The sequence below is a fragment of the Castor canadensis genome, chromosome 4, assembly GCF_047511655.1.
Source record: "Castor canadensis chromosome 4, mCasCan1.hap1v2, whole genome shotgun sequence".
NCBI lineage: Eukaryota > Metazoa > Chordata > Mammalia > Rodentia > Castoridae > Castor > Castor canadensis.
The window spans coordinates 113,661,397-113,678,881 of NC_133389.1; the positions used below are offsets into that span (position 1 = coordinate 113,661,397).

Consider the following 17,485-nt stretch of genomic DNA (forward strand, 5'->3'; position numbering starts at 1 on the left):
CTTACTACTTAACATATTAAAATTATTGGCATTACGAGAAGTCTGTTTTTCAAATTTGCAATGTGAAAATCTTCCAAATGAGAAACCCAGTTCTACACAATCACCATAAAATAGCTTTCAATTGCTTGCTTTGGAAAGAAAAACTTTATAAAGAAGTATGCTTTTAAAGGTGTTTTCTGTATGCTTGAGAAAACATTTTTTTCTTAGTGACATTCCTTTGAATTGCTTCTGTTACAAATGAAAATTGTAAACTACATTAATATTGGCCTAGAAAAAAATATATAATCATAGAAACATGTATAAAAATCATTCTGACTTTTTAAAAAATTGCTGTAAATAATGGGAATAGAGCATTTTTTTGGGTTACATATGTTTTATGTCCAAATGACGATAAACATATTATATCTGTGCATACTTGTTTCAAGAAAATGAGCTATTTCTCTATTTAGGAAGGAAGAAGATAGACACTGGATGAGGAGAAACAAAACCAGATTAAAAAATTTTTTTCCTGTCCATTAATAGATGTGCCAAGAAAGACCTGGAGGTAGCAGTTATAAAAATTCTGGCTGAGAAGTATGTTTTATATATATATGTGCATATATATATATGAAGATAGCATAATGAAACCCATCAAATACTGTTTGAAAAGGGAGGGAGGAGAAAGGAGAGTTAAGGGAACATAATAGAGGGGGTGAACTTGTTCAAAGTACTCTGTACACATCTACAGAATTATCACAGTGAAACCCTTTTGTACTATTTAATGTATGCTAATAAAAAAGAAAAAAATCTGAGGGTAGATCCTATTGAAAACCAGTCCTCTCCCCATTCCTTTCTGATACTGTCTACTTTGATCTGTTCAGATTTTCAAATGCTGAAGTATTTGTGTGAAAACCTGCATCTGCTTCCTCTTGCAAGGTGGTGTTAGAACAGCTCCCTGAAAGCAGTAGGACTCACAGATGTGGCCCAGTGGCTACCTGACATGTACCCCCAAAGACCTGTCTGGTCACTGACACCTGAGATGAAAAGTACGAGTCACCACATTCCACCAGGAAAGTGGGGTGATGGAGTGTGCAGGCTTCAGCTCTGCTCACTGCCTTTCCTCCCCTTCCTTTCCTCCAGGTGCTGGCATTCGTTTCCTCTGGTTCCTTTGAAGTGGAGGCAGGTATAAACTTAGTTGGGAATACTTTTATGGAAACATTTCTCTTATAAGAGCGACTCACAGTAAAATAGTGGACATGTGGTTAATACCCTGCAGCTGCTTGCTGGAGTATGATAATATTTGCTTAGTTATCATGGGTAACTTTTTTTTTTAATTTTATCTTTCTTGACTCTCTCCTGCCTCCTCCCAAGCTTGTAAAATGAAAGTGATTCCAGAGGTAGCTTTAGATCATTTATTTCCTGGACTTTGTGTCCCCAGAGAGATGATCAGATGCAAAGGCACACAAAATGAATTAATTATACTTCCTTTTCATTTTTAAATCGTTGTAAATCCTACCCTTTTGATTTTATGCTAATGTCACTTTGTTGCCCCCTGTATTGCCCCCCCCCAAACACTACTAAATTGAAATAGTTTGAAGTTGATTTCATAATAACTATTTAGAGTGTTTCAAATCTGGGTTAATATTCATTTTGCTACATTGCCTGCAATTTAAAAATCATCCTTAATTATAGAAGCTTCTTTTTCCTCTTGGGTGAAGGAGGAAAATTTTTCTTTACATATATAATTTGGCAATACCTTCAATGGCGGGAAAGAAATTCTTGGCAATGATTCTCTTCAGCAAAGTGCCTGCTGTACTTTTATTCACACTGTGGTTGGATCCTTCAGGCTGTTCTGTTGGTGCAACATGCATTTATGGGCACCTACTGTTTTCCAGAAGCAAGTTTGTTCAGTGCTAGAACAATAAAGATAAGGCACGATAATCTGTTTTCAAAACTTGTCTACCTATGAGACTACGTTGCTGAGAAGAGTATAAAATGTGACATTAATGGACACCTCTGATGAAAGATGCTTGCTGTAGTTGAATAATAATACCAACCACTAATGCCTTGGGGGCTTTTCCAAAGAGTCTGGAACTTCAGGGAGTCACTAAAGGCTCCAGTGTATAGTATGCAAAGCTGTACCAAAGCACTATGCAGCATGCTCTTCTAGAACATGTCACATTGTTTAAACCTTTCCGGAAACGATTCCCTACTGTGCCAGACTGAGTTGGGGCAGTATTCTTGTTGAGAGAGGCAGTCCAGTCCTCCCCCTCCCTGCTGCCCTGGCCCCAGCCATTCCTTTAGGTGTTTCCACAATCAAAAGGCCTGATGAATGTGCTGGGAGCCATGTTGGGGTCCCTGGCCTTGCTGCATGTTGTGGCAGAGCATACCTTGCGCAATGCCAGCAAGCACTGAGCTGGAGATTTGGTACAGAGATCTGGCTGTCACAATTCAATGCACAGGGCTGCCAGCGCAACGCCAGAAGGGACAGGGCTCTCCAGAAGTGCCAAGCTGTCCTCCTGGAGCCATTGCAGAAGGAGAAGCCAGAGAGCCCCTGGAGCTGGTTTCTGGGGGTACCCCATCTGGTCAGTCCATCTGGCATTCCAGGCAAGTGAGGTAGTATGCCTTCCTGGGCCCCTGTCCTTGTTGAACTGAGGGAAATTAAAAGCTGTGACTGTAGGTGAGCCAGGGACTGTGTGTAGCTTTTAGTTTGCAGGTGGTATGGGCCTGGGGTGGGAATGGGAGAGACATGTAGTCCACCATTCCTGCCCAGAAAAGTTAAAGTAGCTTGGTTTCACCTATGTGCAGCCTTTGTGGCTCAGGTAAATCCAGGTGTAGCCTGACAACCTGAATGACTGTTAGGTATGAGTACAAAGGAGAAAAGCAAGACCTGTCAGGCCAGGGAACTAGAGAACTATCACATTGCTTCCTCACTTGTCTCTGTTCTTTGTGTGATCTCGGACTTGCTTTGTTGCAAGTGAAATGTAACTTTCTAAACTTGTTGGTGGTCTTCTTTTGTTTAGGTCAAAGAAGACAGTCTCTGCAGTAGATGGATTTTGCTTTTTTATTTATCCCCATCTCCTACTTTAATATGCAACAGTTATGTTCCTTTCTTGTTTGATCTTTAATTCATTGGTTCAGTGTTTAAACTTAAACTTTTCCTGTCAACTATTAAGCTGAATATGGAAATTAGCAAATGTTTAAGCATTACTTTGTTTTTCTTTAGTTGAATGGGGAGAAAATCACTCTTATACTCAATTTTAAGAGGAACTTTAAGTACGCCCTCATATCTGATTTTTTCCAAACCCAGGGAAGGACAAATGACTGTATAAAGCCATTATTTTGAGTATTGAGAATGTAGGACAATCTATGGAGCACTTTAAGAAAGTTGTTATAATTTCTGTTCTTTCCTTCATCATTTAAAATGTGTATTTTAGTCAATGTTTAATAGTATAGTAAACTAGGGTAGTACCTGTGCATAATTTATAAATGCATCTGGGAGGACATGCCCCAGATTTTCTGTAAATAGTGTGCATAATCAGAACAGTGTGGAGCACCATTCTGTGACACAGAGACACTTTAAGTGTTACGGGACTTTCCTGTCTATGGGACTGTTTTGGGGAATCAGTGAGTTAAGAACAGCCTGGCACACAGTAAGCACTGTATATTTTGCGTATTACTCACTGTTGTTATCCCCTAAGGATACTTATTTATACTTAATTCCTCCCCAGTATGTGAGAAATAGTCACATGTAGGTATGTAGTAAACCAAGAATTTTCTTTTCCTGTGAAGATATAAGTAAGGGAAAGGAAATAAAAGCTAGAGAAAAGATGGAATCAGGATCTTGTGATTTTATTCATTTTTTTTTTTTAGTAGGTGGAGAGAAAGTTTTATTGTTAACTTCTCTTTGGTAGCCAGTGGAAAAAGAGACACACAAGGAGTTGCATAGGTGATGTTTATAAAAGACAGAAATCTTCCTTCCTGGTGCTGGGTCTGGAGAGTCATACTGCCTTGTAGGTCTTCTAAAGGGGAGAAGCCCAGACTGAAATCCAGGTCCTCTGAGCTCTCTACACTCTGCATCTCTTGTCATTTCCATAGCTCAAAGAGAATTCTGCTGTGTGTGGCTTATGTTTGATCTCACTGGTCCTTAGTTCCTAAAAATTCTGGATTCATAATGTAATCCATTTAGTTTTCTTCTTGATATTCTTTTAAACCTATAATTTGATTTAGATCCCACCAAAGTATTTGGCCCTAGACCTACACTGATTTTGTTTTTTCTAATTTGATTTTAAGTGTACTTTCAACATAAAAAGAGTCTTCAAAAGGCAAAAAAGGAGTAAAGAAAAACTGAGGAGGAGAGGGAAAAGAGTTTTATTGCAGAGCCTTTCCTACAAAACATTTGATGACTGAGTTGACTATTCTTAACAAGGCAGACTTCGTGAACTTCAAACTATTTTTTAGCCACAGATAGTTACAGAACTTCTTTTATGTGTCGTGCCTGTGCAAGCAAAGGGGGCTTCAAAAGGACACTAAGTGAACAGTGAGATAAACTGGTTTTGGATATGCCACGAACCCTGTGCAGTCAATCTCTTCCAAGTCTGTCTCTGTATCTGTGAAGCAGGGTAGATGGCTCCCAGCCTGGGCACCTCTTCTCACTGTGGTGATGATCACATGTGTACCCTAACACCTCAGGAAACAGCTTTGAAAGTCTTTCTGCCCTGTGTACTAACAGGTCTGTTGAATGTGCTGTAACTTCAGGGGAAGAAAAGACTGTTTTGGGGGCTAAAGAAATTCTCAAACTGCACACACAGCACAAACTACATATTACACACAAGTGAATCCGTGAGTAGCACCAAGTTTGGTTTAACGTCTTGTTGCAGAGCACAGACTAGCCCGACAGCTCAATGAAACCTACAGCCAACAAATCCTGCTGTGTTACAGAATTCAACATGTTGGAAGAGTGGTAAAGAGTGATGATGACAAGCCTCAGTTGACAAAACCTGGCACAGCTAGTTGCAGGAATAAAGTGTTAGAATTTTTTAGTTGTTAGGGAACTTTAAAGATTATCTAGTCTTTGGAAGATGTCAAATAGCACTTATGTTTTAGTTTTGTTTTGTTTTTTTCCTAAGTCATCATAGTTAAGACATTGCCCTAGGGGTTTTTTATTTTGTTTTGTGGTTTTGTGTGTGTGTGTGTGTGTGTGTACACAAAGTGTGCTATGTTACCCTGTGTTAACTAGGAGTTTGCATGTCTGTTAGCTTGGAAGGAAAATAAGTATTTTTGAGTAGCCTGATGTTTGTGAGAGCCAGCTTCTCTGTGCTACTTTGGTGTACAGGAACCCAGACACATTGGCCTTTATCTTCCCCTATTAGCTCTGCTTTGGGACCTTCTTAGAGATAAGATGAATGTCCACTCCTGGGCTTAAAGCTGTGTGGGCTGGACCATGTCTTGCATTAGGGGGGAGTCTTTGTGCAGTGGGATAATCCCAGTGGGGTTTCTAAGCCTCTCACCTCCCTGCCTGCCTGCACCCTGGTGAATGTGGACAGTGGGCCACCTTTCTGATGTGATCTTTTTATTGGCAGTGGGAGGATTACCTCTTCTTCCTCACTAGAAGGTCCTGCAGTAAACACTGACCTTGTGAAACCCTCTTTATGAAATGGCTACCCACCCCCACCTGAGAATTCTCTTCCCAGCCACTGTTCCTACAGCTCAACACCTTCTTCTCTACCTATGTTCCTTCCTCTCACTGCCAGGACCCAAGAATTTCCACACATCAGATCCTAGGCACCATGTGGAGCCCTCACTTCATTATGAGAATTAGGCCTTCAGGCTGCCCTGCACTCCAGGAGCCCAGGCCAGGCTTTCCAGCTGTCTCCAGCTGTTCCTGGGGCCTTTCAGTCCTGTGGCTGCAAGTCCTGCTGTCCCATGCTGTCACTTATAATAGGAAGTAGGTGGTCCTGTTCCTGCTGCTTGAGGTTCTAGTCAGGAGTCAGATGCTTGAGGCTTTGATTTGAAAGTGTGTGGTACTTGGGGAGTGCAAATGAAGAAAAACATACCTTATTCTGTTTTTCAGCTTAAGAGCAGATGCCCCCAAGTAACCATAACAATAAAACCTAGCCAATCATCCCCACCCCCAGTTTCAACTTTTCTCTCTCATTTAGATGTTGGAATAGCCTGGGAACCCAAATTATTATAATACGTTTCAGAAAGGAACTCAGAGTTCTAAACACTGGACTTATTTTAGTCTGTATTATTAAGTCTTTATTTTTATGCTTTCAACTTAACAGTTACTATTAATAATTGCCATAAATAGTAAACTCATTACTAAATTAAAACTGTTCCTGTAAAGCATTAGCACAGTCTGGCATATAATGAATCTTTAGTAAATATTAGCTACTGGTATTACCACCAACACCAGCAGCAGTTTCATGATGAATCATATTTGCTACAATGAAGTTTGTATCAACTGTCCATTTAAAAACACAACAAGGCTGTGATTGATTCCAGAGAATTTATTACTCCTGGAATAATAACTATGAGCTCCCTGAAGGTGAGACAGATCCCATCCCAAATCAGCTTATATTTAAGAGACATAATGCTAACAGTCCTGAACAAGCAACAGTAAGGTTACTGAGGTATAGTGTCTCTTGGTCACAACTGAAATTGAAGTTGTTCATTGTTCTTCCATTCAATAAGCAAACATTTATTGAGTACTTACTGTGTGCCATTGCTGTGCTGGAAAAGATTGGCTTGCCATGCCTACTCTACAGGATCTTCCATGTATAGAAGGGGTTTTAAATAGGGAGGAGACCAAGGTTATTAAGTCCAGGATGCAGCAGCAAGGAAAATCTTAGATGTCCTGTGGTCACAGCAAGGAAATTGTTTTGTCTTTACTTTTGAACCTTAAAGTGCTTTGTAAAAATAAAAATGTGCACTTCAGACCCTTTGATCCTAAATATCTGACTCTATTTGAGCTAATTTACCAGTCTGCTGATACAGTGTGTGTGGATGAGGCTGCTCCCTCCAGGCAGCTGGGTCTCAGGCACTCTTTTATCTGCCAGTCTCACAGTCAGAGGCCTGGGCTGCTGGGATCCAAATAGAAGATCAGTAGACATGGCCCCTGTCCTCAAGGACACAGACCAGCATTAGGTCAACAGTGGGGCATCAGGAGTGGCCCAGGTGACCCATGGTTTCAGGGGATCCCATGCAGCTGTACCTTAGGAGTAGCTATTCGTAGAAGCTATGTAGGGTGAGTATATTGCAGTTTTCCTTTATCAAAATCCTCTGATATTTTGTCAAGATGTTTATAAAAGTTTTTTCTACTCCCCCCTTTCCATACTGTTTGTATTTTTTTTTCTTCCCCTCTCGCTTAGAGGTTAAGCTTTAATTTTGCAGCCATAGCATACCTTCCCCATGCTGGTACTTTCTCTGCACTGGTCCCATAGAGACCTCTCTGTGTCCCTGAAGGAACAAGGCAAATTGAGCTCTCTGGATCATGATGAACAAATGTTATAAATGTTAAATTTAAGGAGCAGATTCTCTGCTTCACTTTATAATTATACTTCTGTTTCTATAGCTTTTCTCCTGGCTCTTTTCTTCATTAACTATTGTGTTGTCTGCACCTCCCGCCCCAAACAAATAATCATTTGGGTGGGATTTTTAAAGATTCAAAGAATTTGAATGAAATATGAGCATTTATCCTGGTTAAAGACAGGATACATTATATCCACGTTATATAGATTTACTATTAAGTCTCAGATACTTTTAGACAGCTTTTTCCTTATCTTCTTATCAGTCTTTTTTTTTCTTTTCCTGTAGAGTGATTTAGCAGTTTATTTCCCTTGATAAGCAACATTCTTTTAATTTACCAAAATACATTGTATGAAACGTGTTTTGATAAAAATCTGTGTGGACCAAAAAGCTTTCCATTGACCCTGGGGAGGGTAGTGTATGTATTTTAACTCTCAACAGCCCCAGCTGTGCCTGGCCTCCTTCAAAGTATTTTGGTCTCTCATTTCAGCCACAATTACAAGTTCATCCGAAAACGATGACCGGAGTGGCTCCAGTTTGGAATGGAATAAAGATGGAAGCCTAAGGTTAGGGGTTCAGAAGGGAGTACTTCATGATCGCAGGGCAGATAACTGCTCCCCAGTGGCAGAAGAGGAGACCACTGGGTCAGCGGAGAGCGTGCTGCCTAAGGCGGAATCCTCAGCTGGAGATGGTCCGGTCCCTTATTCTCAGAGCTCCAGCTCGTTAATAATGCCACGGCCCAACTCAGTTGCAGGTAAGGCCACACCTCTCCCTGGAAGCTTATCTCACCAAGTCTGAGGAGCCCTGTGTTCACTGTCTTCAAATGGGAATCTGATCCAGACACAAGCCAGTGTTGTGATCTTTTTCCTAGGCCTCAGTTTACTCATCTGTAAACACAATAAGGCTGCACTTAATGGTCTTTCAGTGACCCTTTCTTTCTGGAATTCTTTAAATCTATGATTTGGACTATTTGGCTCTTTTTATAAATAAGGGAAGAAAGTTCAAAAACTAGTAGATGCTATAAGCTTGAGTAAATGTATAGCTTCTTATTACATCTGGGTAAACAAGAATTATTTAGAGTGAAGTCATTAATATAACATGAGCTCAAAGAATTTCAACTCTAACTTTAATGCTTTCTTTTGTATGATTGAAGCCTGTCATATAGACGGGAGATCAGCTGCTTCTATATAATTCAGTTATAACAGAGCTCAAAGCTTAAAACATGCACAGTAAAAGTGAGAGCAAGATGTAGCAGCTGGAAGTAAGAAAAAGAACACAAATGGCAGTGTGCATTGATAGTTGGATTGGTCAGCAGCTGGCCATCAAGAAAGGAGAGGGTGGGGGCACACTCTGCATCTTAAGCTGTTATGCCTGCTTTGAAGGTCTTATGCTTCTATATCACACACTCTTGGACTGAACGTAGAAGAAAAACTTGTTAAGGTAATTCTTTGTTACCAATGTAGCACTTAAAATGTCTCCCCTACTAACTCACAGACCCAGATTCTCTCTTCCTACATCAAAGGATTTTTCTGTAATTTATACTGCTCCTTGGGGATGTGCTAGGTCATTCTGGCTATTGGGTGTTTTTTACGATGGAACTCTGAAGCAGCGGGTAAATAAATGTCCTTAATGGAAAAGTTCTGAGGTACAACTCTAATTCACTTTCAAAGGAAGCAAAATGGCCTTGTTCCAGAAGAGGGATTTGGCATGTCTGCCAGAGAGAAGCACTAGAGAGCATTATGCACATTGACTGATGGTGCTTCCAAAAGCTTTCGTGTCCTCCCACTGTAGTCCCACCCCTTGAACGTAACATGTTGCGCTCAAGCCATCTTAAGCCATATTTACCTCGTTACAATGAATGGGTCACTTGTATTGTCCCAGAACATGACAGCTTTATTTTCTTCCACAAAATAGCAAATCTGTGTTCAATGTAATCAATCTGTTTTAAAATTAGGAAACACATTAATACATTAATTTTAGCATTGTTAAAAGCCCCCCTTTTGGGATTGTGTTTTCTGCTGGATTTTCTTTTCTGTGCTCTCCTGCCTTGAGAAGTGACAGTGGGTGTGTGCAGAGCCTGTCCAGTAGATGCAGTGATGATGAGCAGAGCTGTCTGATTTCTGCTGTGCTCATTCATTAGCTCTCGTCTGTGCACTTGAGCTTGACCTCCTGTGGAATGGGTGGGTTTTGGGTTTGAGCAGGGACTACCTGGCCTAATGGGTTCCCTTATTTCTCCTCCTGTTTTGCATGCTTTAAAAAGTAAATGCATAGTTTGAAAGGGACAAGGTGAGTGCCCCACCTCATGGTATCTGTTAACAAGCTAGACGTCTGGTAGTTTCTTCATTTGCCATCCTCCTACCTCTAACGTTGAACCTCCTTTGAGGGAATAAAAAGGTTTTCAAGGATCATAGAAAAGATAAGATTCCTTTGTGTGAACTACATTCAGTACTGTTTGGTTAGTAATTAGAAAGCAGACTGCTGCAAACAGGGAACACTCAATGTTAGAAGGATTGAAGTAAAATGTGAAGGACCATATTTGCAGATCCACATAAACAAATTGCCACTTGACAATGATACCAGGACACCATAGGATGGAGTCCCGGGGTGAGGGTGCAAAACTAGTTCCTGAGATTACCAGTTTTCATGGTCATTGAGCCTGGTACAAAGAACTGTAACTGTTCTTGTCTGCTAACTGTGCAACATAGTGAACACTTTTGTCAAAGATTGTAAATTAAATTGGCTCAGATTGGAGATTGTTTCACTACCCAGAGATGTTCTTTGTAAAGGTATTTGTTAGAGCAAGATTGACTTGAAATGCTGTATATCACATCAAAATGAAATGACATGAACACTTTTTCCCTTTATTAAAAAGCAGGGCGTAAAGCCTTTAAAATTATATCTTGGCTAATCTAGAAGTTGGGCAGTAGTTTCTGCTACTTTTGACTATTTTGTCTTTTGAAATACTTTCTGAGTGGAAACTTGAATACTTTCTGAATAGAACACTGTCTTTGATTCTCCAGGAAACCAACAAACACAATTACCAATTGAGTTCCAATTTCCTTGAAACACTACCTGGTAATTGCCCTGAACTTACTGGCATTTACATTTGATAGGTTAGTCTACGACTTACAGTTTTTCCAGATGTTGCTCTTTGTTTAAGTTAGACAGAACTCCCCCCACCTATCCTCCCAAAAAACACCTCTTTCCTGCAGAATCCTGAAATGTGCCACAGTGTGTGCAAGTGTGCACGCACATAAATGCATAGTTTAATTGCAGAATGTTGGCAGTAGGTGTACTGCAGCATGCAATTGCTTTTCCTCTGACTTTTCTCAGCCCAGCCCAGAATATTTAATATTAAATATGTGTCTGACTCTTGAACTGGTGATGTCTGAGAATCTACCACAGGCCTTTGTGAGAGGGCAAAACAGTCCAGGTCACCTGCTGTGCTGGGTGTGCTCATAACTAAGCAGCTGAATTGTCACTGCACTTGCTCTCAGGTGTCTCTATGGCTTTGAAGATACCTCAGAAAGCAGAGGTAGCTGCAGCTGGTGTTGCAGTCCTGCTGCAACTTCCAGCTCAGCTTAATTGCCTTTGAAATGGAAACTCAACAGTGGAATGGGGGAGTGGCTGAGGCTATCTGATGCTCTGGCGACTGGAAATCTGAAAACGGAGGCCCTTGAAACCTCACCATCTCCTGCATCTAGGGCTTCTTGAAGTTCTTTGTTTGGAATATCCTTTGTAGTCACATTTTTAATCATTTCAGTTGTCACAGAATTACAAATTGAATGTTAGGTCCTAAGGAGTCAGGGAAGGGGGAAACAGAAACCCCTTTGAGGATCTTTGAGTCTTAGTATTCTCAGGGACAAAAGTAGTATGTGGGGCACCCTGGCTGTTTGGGTTCTGGATTGAATTATGGGCTGTGGCTAGATGGCTTCTCCTGCCTGAGCTATGCCTTCACTACAAGGCATGCCAAGGAGAATCCGAGTCCATGGTATCAAGCATGAGCCTCCAGATGTGTTCCAAGCTGTGTTTCTACAGGGAGCCTAGAGACATGAGGGCCTGGGGGAGCACATGGGTGGTCTTGTTGCCCCTTCAGGAAGTTTCACGCACCCTGGTTATGAAGGACCTGGAGAGAAGCTGTAGCTTACCTTAGGTCTATTTGAAAGTTCTGCATGAGGAATTAGCTGACTTTTTCTAATGGGAGAGATTTACATGGTTCCTGGTTATGTGCAGAGCTTTCTCTTAAATGTGTGTGGTGTGTAATTAGTGAATAGGCACCAAAAGGGTGCAGAAGCACAGGTTTATGTTCTAATGATGCAAAGTTTCAGATGTTTCTCTGCTGCCTGGGAAGGTAAGTAGGTAGGGCACATGCTTGATTGTCCTTTCAGGTTGCAGCGAGAAGAGACAGGGCATCCCTGAGTCAGGTCCAGAACCCCACAGGTGCTTGTCAAATGAAAGAATGAGAGGGAGTGGTGTGGACATGAAGACAAGAATGATAGAAACCTTAGGGGAAGTAGGAAGGGCTCAGGACAGATGGTCCTGGGGGCAACTGGTTGCTAGGTCTGAGCCTGTGGGGTAGCCACAGGGCTTTCAGAAGATAGACAACCCATATCAACTTCATTTCCTTGCATCCTCGTCCACTAATGACTTCCCCAGTCCTTAGAAAACTTAGCCCTTGGAATGCAACTCCCTCTGCACTCCTCATTTTCCCTGAAATAATGTGTGCATCTTACTATGCTGGGAGATAATTTGTCTAAGAACAGTAGTACTTTATGTTGGACTTCTTAATCTATAAAACCAGGTTAGGTTAATTTCATTTAGATTCTTCTCATTTTGACCCAGGGTATAAATAAGAAGGTTTTTTAAAGGCAAAAATGTGTGTTTATTTGTTTCTGAGATTGCTGAGACTCTACAAAGTTATTTTTCATTAGTTGTTTTTTATAATCCAACTTGTATGCATGTGTGAATGATACTTAATGTTTTTTAATAAGTATGTACATGCTATGAATCTTACCGATCTAGTCGGAAATAAACATGATTGTTCATTTCTAGAATTTTAAAAAACACATACACACATATATAATATAGCATAATTTAAAATACAATTTATATATGTGTGTATTGGAAGCTTAAGATAGTGTTTGCACTTTTACTGCCAAAAGCTGGCTTTTAGTGTTCTGAGTGCTATGATGCTCGTTTAGTTAACAAGGTTGGAATTCCAAACAGCAGAAATCGTCCCAGAGATGCAGAGAAGAATCAAGTCCCATGCCATGTGTTTGCAGTAAGTTCTGAAGCTTCACTGTGTGATACATGATTGTCAAGTATCTTCACAAAAAATTTATGAAGAAGTCTATCTCTTTCCAGGAACAGTGAAGAGACCTGGCAATCGTATCAACATAACTTTGCTTTAAAAATGAGTAGTGCTTGGTTTTTACCACTTTCCAATTATCAGTGTTGCTGGGAAAATAAACTGGGACAAATATCTTCAAATAAATTTTGTTGAAAGCCTGAACTAAATAAATTGGTAATTTATAACTTAGGGTAGTTTAGGTATGACATTAAACTAAGCTTCTGTTTTATATTACAGCAACGAGCTCTACCAAGTTGGAAGACCTGAGTTATTTAGATGGGCAGAGAAATGCTCCTCTCCGGACGTCAATTAGACTACCATGGCACAATACGGCTGGAGGTAGGGCACAGGAAGTTAAAGGTATTTATCCTTCCATTCCATGTCACAGCAGATGTGATACACTTGTTCACTAGACACTGGAAGTCTCTGATAATCAACATAGAAACCAAATGTTTTGAAAACATAATAACATGTGAAGGTAACATGTGCTTTAAAAATAAAGTATAAGGTATGCTAGAAGATCATTCTTAATAGCTTTGGACTTCTTTCTTAAAATTTGTGATTAAATTTCTTCCGACATTGAAAAATAACTTGGGTCTGGTATAAACTTGTAATCCCAGCTACTCAGTAGTCAGAGATCAGGAAGATCACGGTTTAAGGCCAGACCAGGAAAAAAGTTAGCAAGAATACCATCCCAACAAATAAACCAGGCAGGAGGCATAGGTAGGAGGATCACGGTCCAAGGCCAGTCCAGGGCAAAAACATGAAACCTAAAAAATCAACTAAAGCAAAAAAAAAAAGCAGGAGGGAGTGGCTGGAGGTTTGGCTTAAATGATAAAGTGCCTGCCTAGCAAGCCACAGGGTCCTAAGTTCAAACACCAGCATTCTGCCCCCCTCCACACCCCCCAAAAAAAACACCTCTGCTCAACACTTGTTAGATTTTTTTGGGGAGCGGGGTGGGGGGGCTACTAACAAAGGATCAGTTTTGTTTCAGTTCCTTGGACCATGTCAACCACATCCTATGTTTGCCTGTAATGCATCACTACATGGGTGAAGCACCATCACACCCAGAGGAAATCTGTGCCTCTGTGTCTAAGAAAATGTGTTTGCATCTTAGGCAGGGATGTCTTACATGTGGTTTCAGATAAACCAGTGAGACATGGTTTGGCCCTTTGCATTACTTTCTCTTGGTGTCTGCCTTGAGTCGTAAGGATGACTCAGACAAAAGGACTACAGTCATTTTCATAGTATACTCCTTGGGACCAACTGGATATGGTAAATGAAATATTACAGAAATATTAATAGAACCAGATTAGAAATACTTAAAGACACACAAACACTGGTATCTTGAGTTTCTTAATATATGAAATCGACAGTCTTTTAAAATAATGATCTTTTTTTTAAAGCACGATTTGCTCCTTACAAGCCACAAGACATTTTGCTGAAACCTCTGCTGTTTGAAGTACCAAGCATTACAACAGACTCTGTGTTTGTGGGAAGGGATTGGCTCTTTCACCAAATAGAAGAAAACTTGAGGAATAGAGACCCAGCAGAAAATAGAGGAGCAGTCATTGTTGGAAATGTGGGATTTGGGAAGACAGCCATCATTTCCAAGTTGGTGGCATTGAGCTGCCATGGAAGCCGTATGCGGCAGATTGCATCCAACAGCCCCAGTGCATCACCTAAAAGTAAGTCTACAACTAAGTATTTGTCTAGTTTATTACATGAACATAAAATAGATGGAGGAAATTGCTGTTTGGGTAGACTATAAATTGCCAGTTTTCCTTAAGTTGTTCTAGCTACTGAACCAGGTCTGCAATCATGTGTGAAGTGAGCTATCTGAATTCTTCCATATCTGTCATGTATGTATTTAGCTGCAACTTGAGGTGAGGCCACCATTCCCTGATGGCCTCTTGACATCTTCCTCTTTACATAGCAGAGATGGGGGGCAGGGAGGCCTGATCAAGTGTCCTGGGGAAGTTTTGGTCCTAAAGCAAAAGAGTTGGGTTCTTAGAAGAACAACTCATATGGAATCTAATGCAGGTTTTCTGGGGGGACAACCTCTTTCCCCTTTCTCTCTCTCTTTTTTTTCTATGCAGAATTCTTTGTACTCTGTTCACCACATCATTTGTCTTCTATACTTGATTTAGTAAAATTATAAGAACTAAGCTAGACATTAGATAGAGTTGCCAAATATTCAGCTACTCACTATTTTTTTTTTTTTAAGAGGGAGTGGAGTTTGAGACAGGTTCTCACTGTGTAGGCTAGGCTGGCCTTAAACTTGTGATCCTCCTGCTTCAGCTTCTTGAGTGCTGGAATAACAGGCAAGCACAACTATACCTGGGTTCACTGTTTATTTTATATGCAGTAAATCCAAAGGTGTCTTTAAATATGGTGAACAAAAAAAAAAAAAAAAAGGGGAGCCATGGGAGATTTTGTTTTCAAATCAGGAAGAGTAAAGGAAACTAGCAACAGCCATTTTCCAGGGGAGGATCTGTGTAGAGGACATGGGGTTGCATTGGTTGATGTGCTCATTTGGACCTCTCCTATGGAGCTGTGTTCACTCATTATCTATTAAAATACTCCCTGAGTCTAATCCAGAAATAAACTCTATATCCTGTCATACTTGTATGCTGGTGCTATGATGAAGTGGATCTTTTCTCTAGTGTCAGATCCCACCCAGGACCTTCCTTTCACTCCATTGCTTTCACCGAGTTCTTCCACAAGTGTTCTCAACATGGCAAAAACACCTCCAGGGTCTAGCACTTCTGAAAACCAGAGGCTGAGAGAGGATGCGGTGAAATACCTTGCTTCTAAGGTAACTTGCTTTCGTTTTATGGGAGCCATCCAGGTAGAGAGAGATTTGCTAGTTTGGTTTTGAGAAGTGAACAGGAAAAGGAATCTTAAAATAAAAACAACTGCTTGGTGCTAAAGTATAACTGTTGATAAAGTTGTCATAGAGTATGCCAAAAAAAATGTACTAATGAAAATAAATATCTAAAGACACTGGCAGTGGATTTTTGTCCATCTGAAACAGTAGGTTGAAAGAGTTTCTCAAAGCAACAGGAGAAATCATGTGTCCTCACCCCAAATCCATTCCTACAAGTGCATGTACTTTGATTTGGGAGGTTGAAAGCCTTTAACTGACCCAAACCTCTTCTGCCTGCTCTCTGCTGCCTGGCGGGGGGTGAGGGGGGAAGAGGGGCTATGGTGCCCTGCATCCTCTGCCAGAGGTTTCTTGGGAAGTTTTTAAAAAAGACATGGCTGACTTCCCCTTCCTAAAGGTGTGGTCATAGAAAACTTTCTGAAATTTTCCTTCTGCTCCGCATCCATCGCTGGTTCACAAGCCATCTTCCTGCATTAAAGTGGTTATATTCCTTGCCCTAATGAGCCACTTGGGTCTTCTTTGGCAGCAGTGATGAGGGATGCTTTGTGAGGGCACCAGAGGTGAGATTGGTGTAGGAGAACTGAAAGGAATTCTGCTCTGCTCTGGGCCCCTGACCCTCTTGTCTGCTCCTCAAGCTGCTTTTGACATGGATAGCTCTGGTGCTCTGAGCACGGGTTCAGGACAGCTCTCTAGTCATGAGCAGGGATCTGAGATGAGGGATGCAGTGCTGGCTTCAGAACCACCTTTGCTATAGGGACTTTTCAAACCACTTAGACTGTGACCCACACTAAGAAATATATCTTAATGCTGGAGATCCAGCACTCAGGCACATAATGGAAAAGCATTAGTGAACTGGGCTTGTTCTTACATATATTCTGTAATTTAAATTCACTTTATTTGAAATTAAAAAAAAAAAAGCAGCAGCTGTAGCTGCAGATTGATTTCATGACCCACTGTTGGATTGCCAAGATGATTCTGTCAAACACTGCAAGACTGTGGTACCAGCTATCTCATTGTGGTTTGCAAAGCTTATTGGGGGCCCCATGGGCCTGCTAATCTCTGTCCAGGAGAGAGTTGAAGGGCAGTCAGCATTCCTCTAAGCGCTGCTGATAAATATAATCTAAACCAAAGTCACATGGTAGTTCCAGCTTGGCCTGAGAAAAGCCATTCCACATCTCTCTTGCCACTTGCTTTCTAAGAGTGCAGCCCTGGGATCTCATCCCAGATCATGGCATTTAACCTGTATCTATGGCCTTCAGCTGTGCACTGTGGCCAGTGGTTTTTGTCCTACTCACTGTAAGGATTGCAGAGCTGAATGAGACAGTGATGATTAGACTTTTCTGAAAGCACACTGCACTTCACACAGTGGGTCTTCCTTACCTCATACTGCCATTCTTCCTTTCACCCTCCTATGGGAAGGTGTAAGATGGTTCATTTTCATATAGTGTGCTAAGAACTCTTCCTTAGCTCTTTTCCTTGGGTCTCTGACCAATACCCTGCTTCTACTGCAGCAGCTCTGTCTAACAGAGGGACCTCTCCTCATCCTCTCCACGCTTCAGCAGCTTCCTCCCTCCCCTCTTGTGCCTTTCACATGACAGGCAGAAATCTGGTCATTGCTGATTTTTGTCTTTTAGTGTCCCCTGAAGAAGTGTGGGTGTGGGGAGGGGGTTCAGGACTTGAGCACCTCCTGCCAGGAGGAAGAGGCAGCTGTGACTTCACAGATTTCATAGCCACTGATT

General features: G+C 41.2%; 1 protein-coding gene across 21 annotated transcripts in view; it reads left to right on the top strand.

Annotated features, from left to right (window-relative positions):
• The window catches only part of Tanc1 (tetratricopeptide repeat, ankyrin repeat and coiled-coil containing 1), a 259,962-nt gene that overhangs the window by 167,681 nt on the left and 74,796 nt on the right, over positions 1 to 17,485 (top strand). For 15 of the 21 annotated variants that reach the window (XM_074070867.1, XM_074070878.1, XM_074070870.1 and 12 more), the window contains 4 exons: positions 8,000 to 8,263; positions 13,097 to 13,219; positions 14,266 to 14,547; positions 15,526 to 15,677. In XM_074070867.1, coding sequence (XP_073926968.1) covers positions 8,000 to 8,263; positions 13,097 to 13,219; positions 14,266 to 14,547; positions 15,526 to 15,677 — 821 coding nt within the window. Of the gene's footprint in view, positions 1 to 2,578; positions 2,596 to 7,999; positions 8,264 to 13,096; positions 13,220 to 14,265; positions 14,548 to 15,525; positions 15,678 to 17,485 lie in introns of those variants that run through there. The other 6 variants (XM_074070873.1, XM_074070874.1, XM_074070880.1 and 3 more) reach the window with 4 other exon arrangements.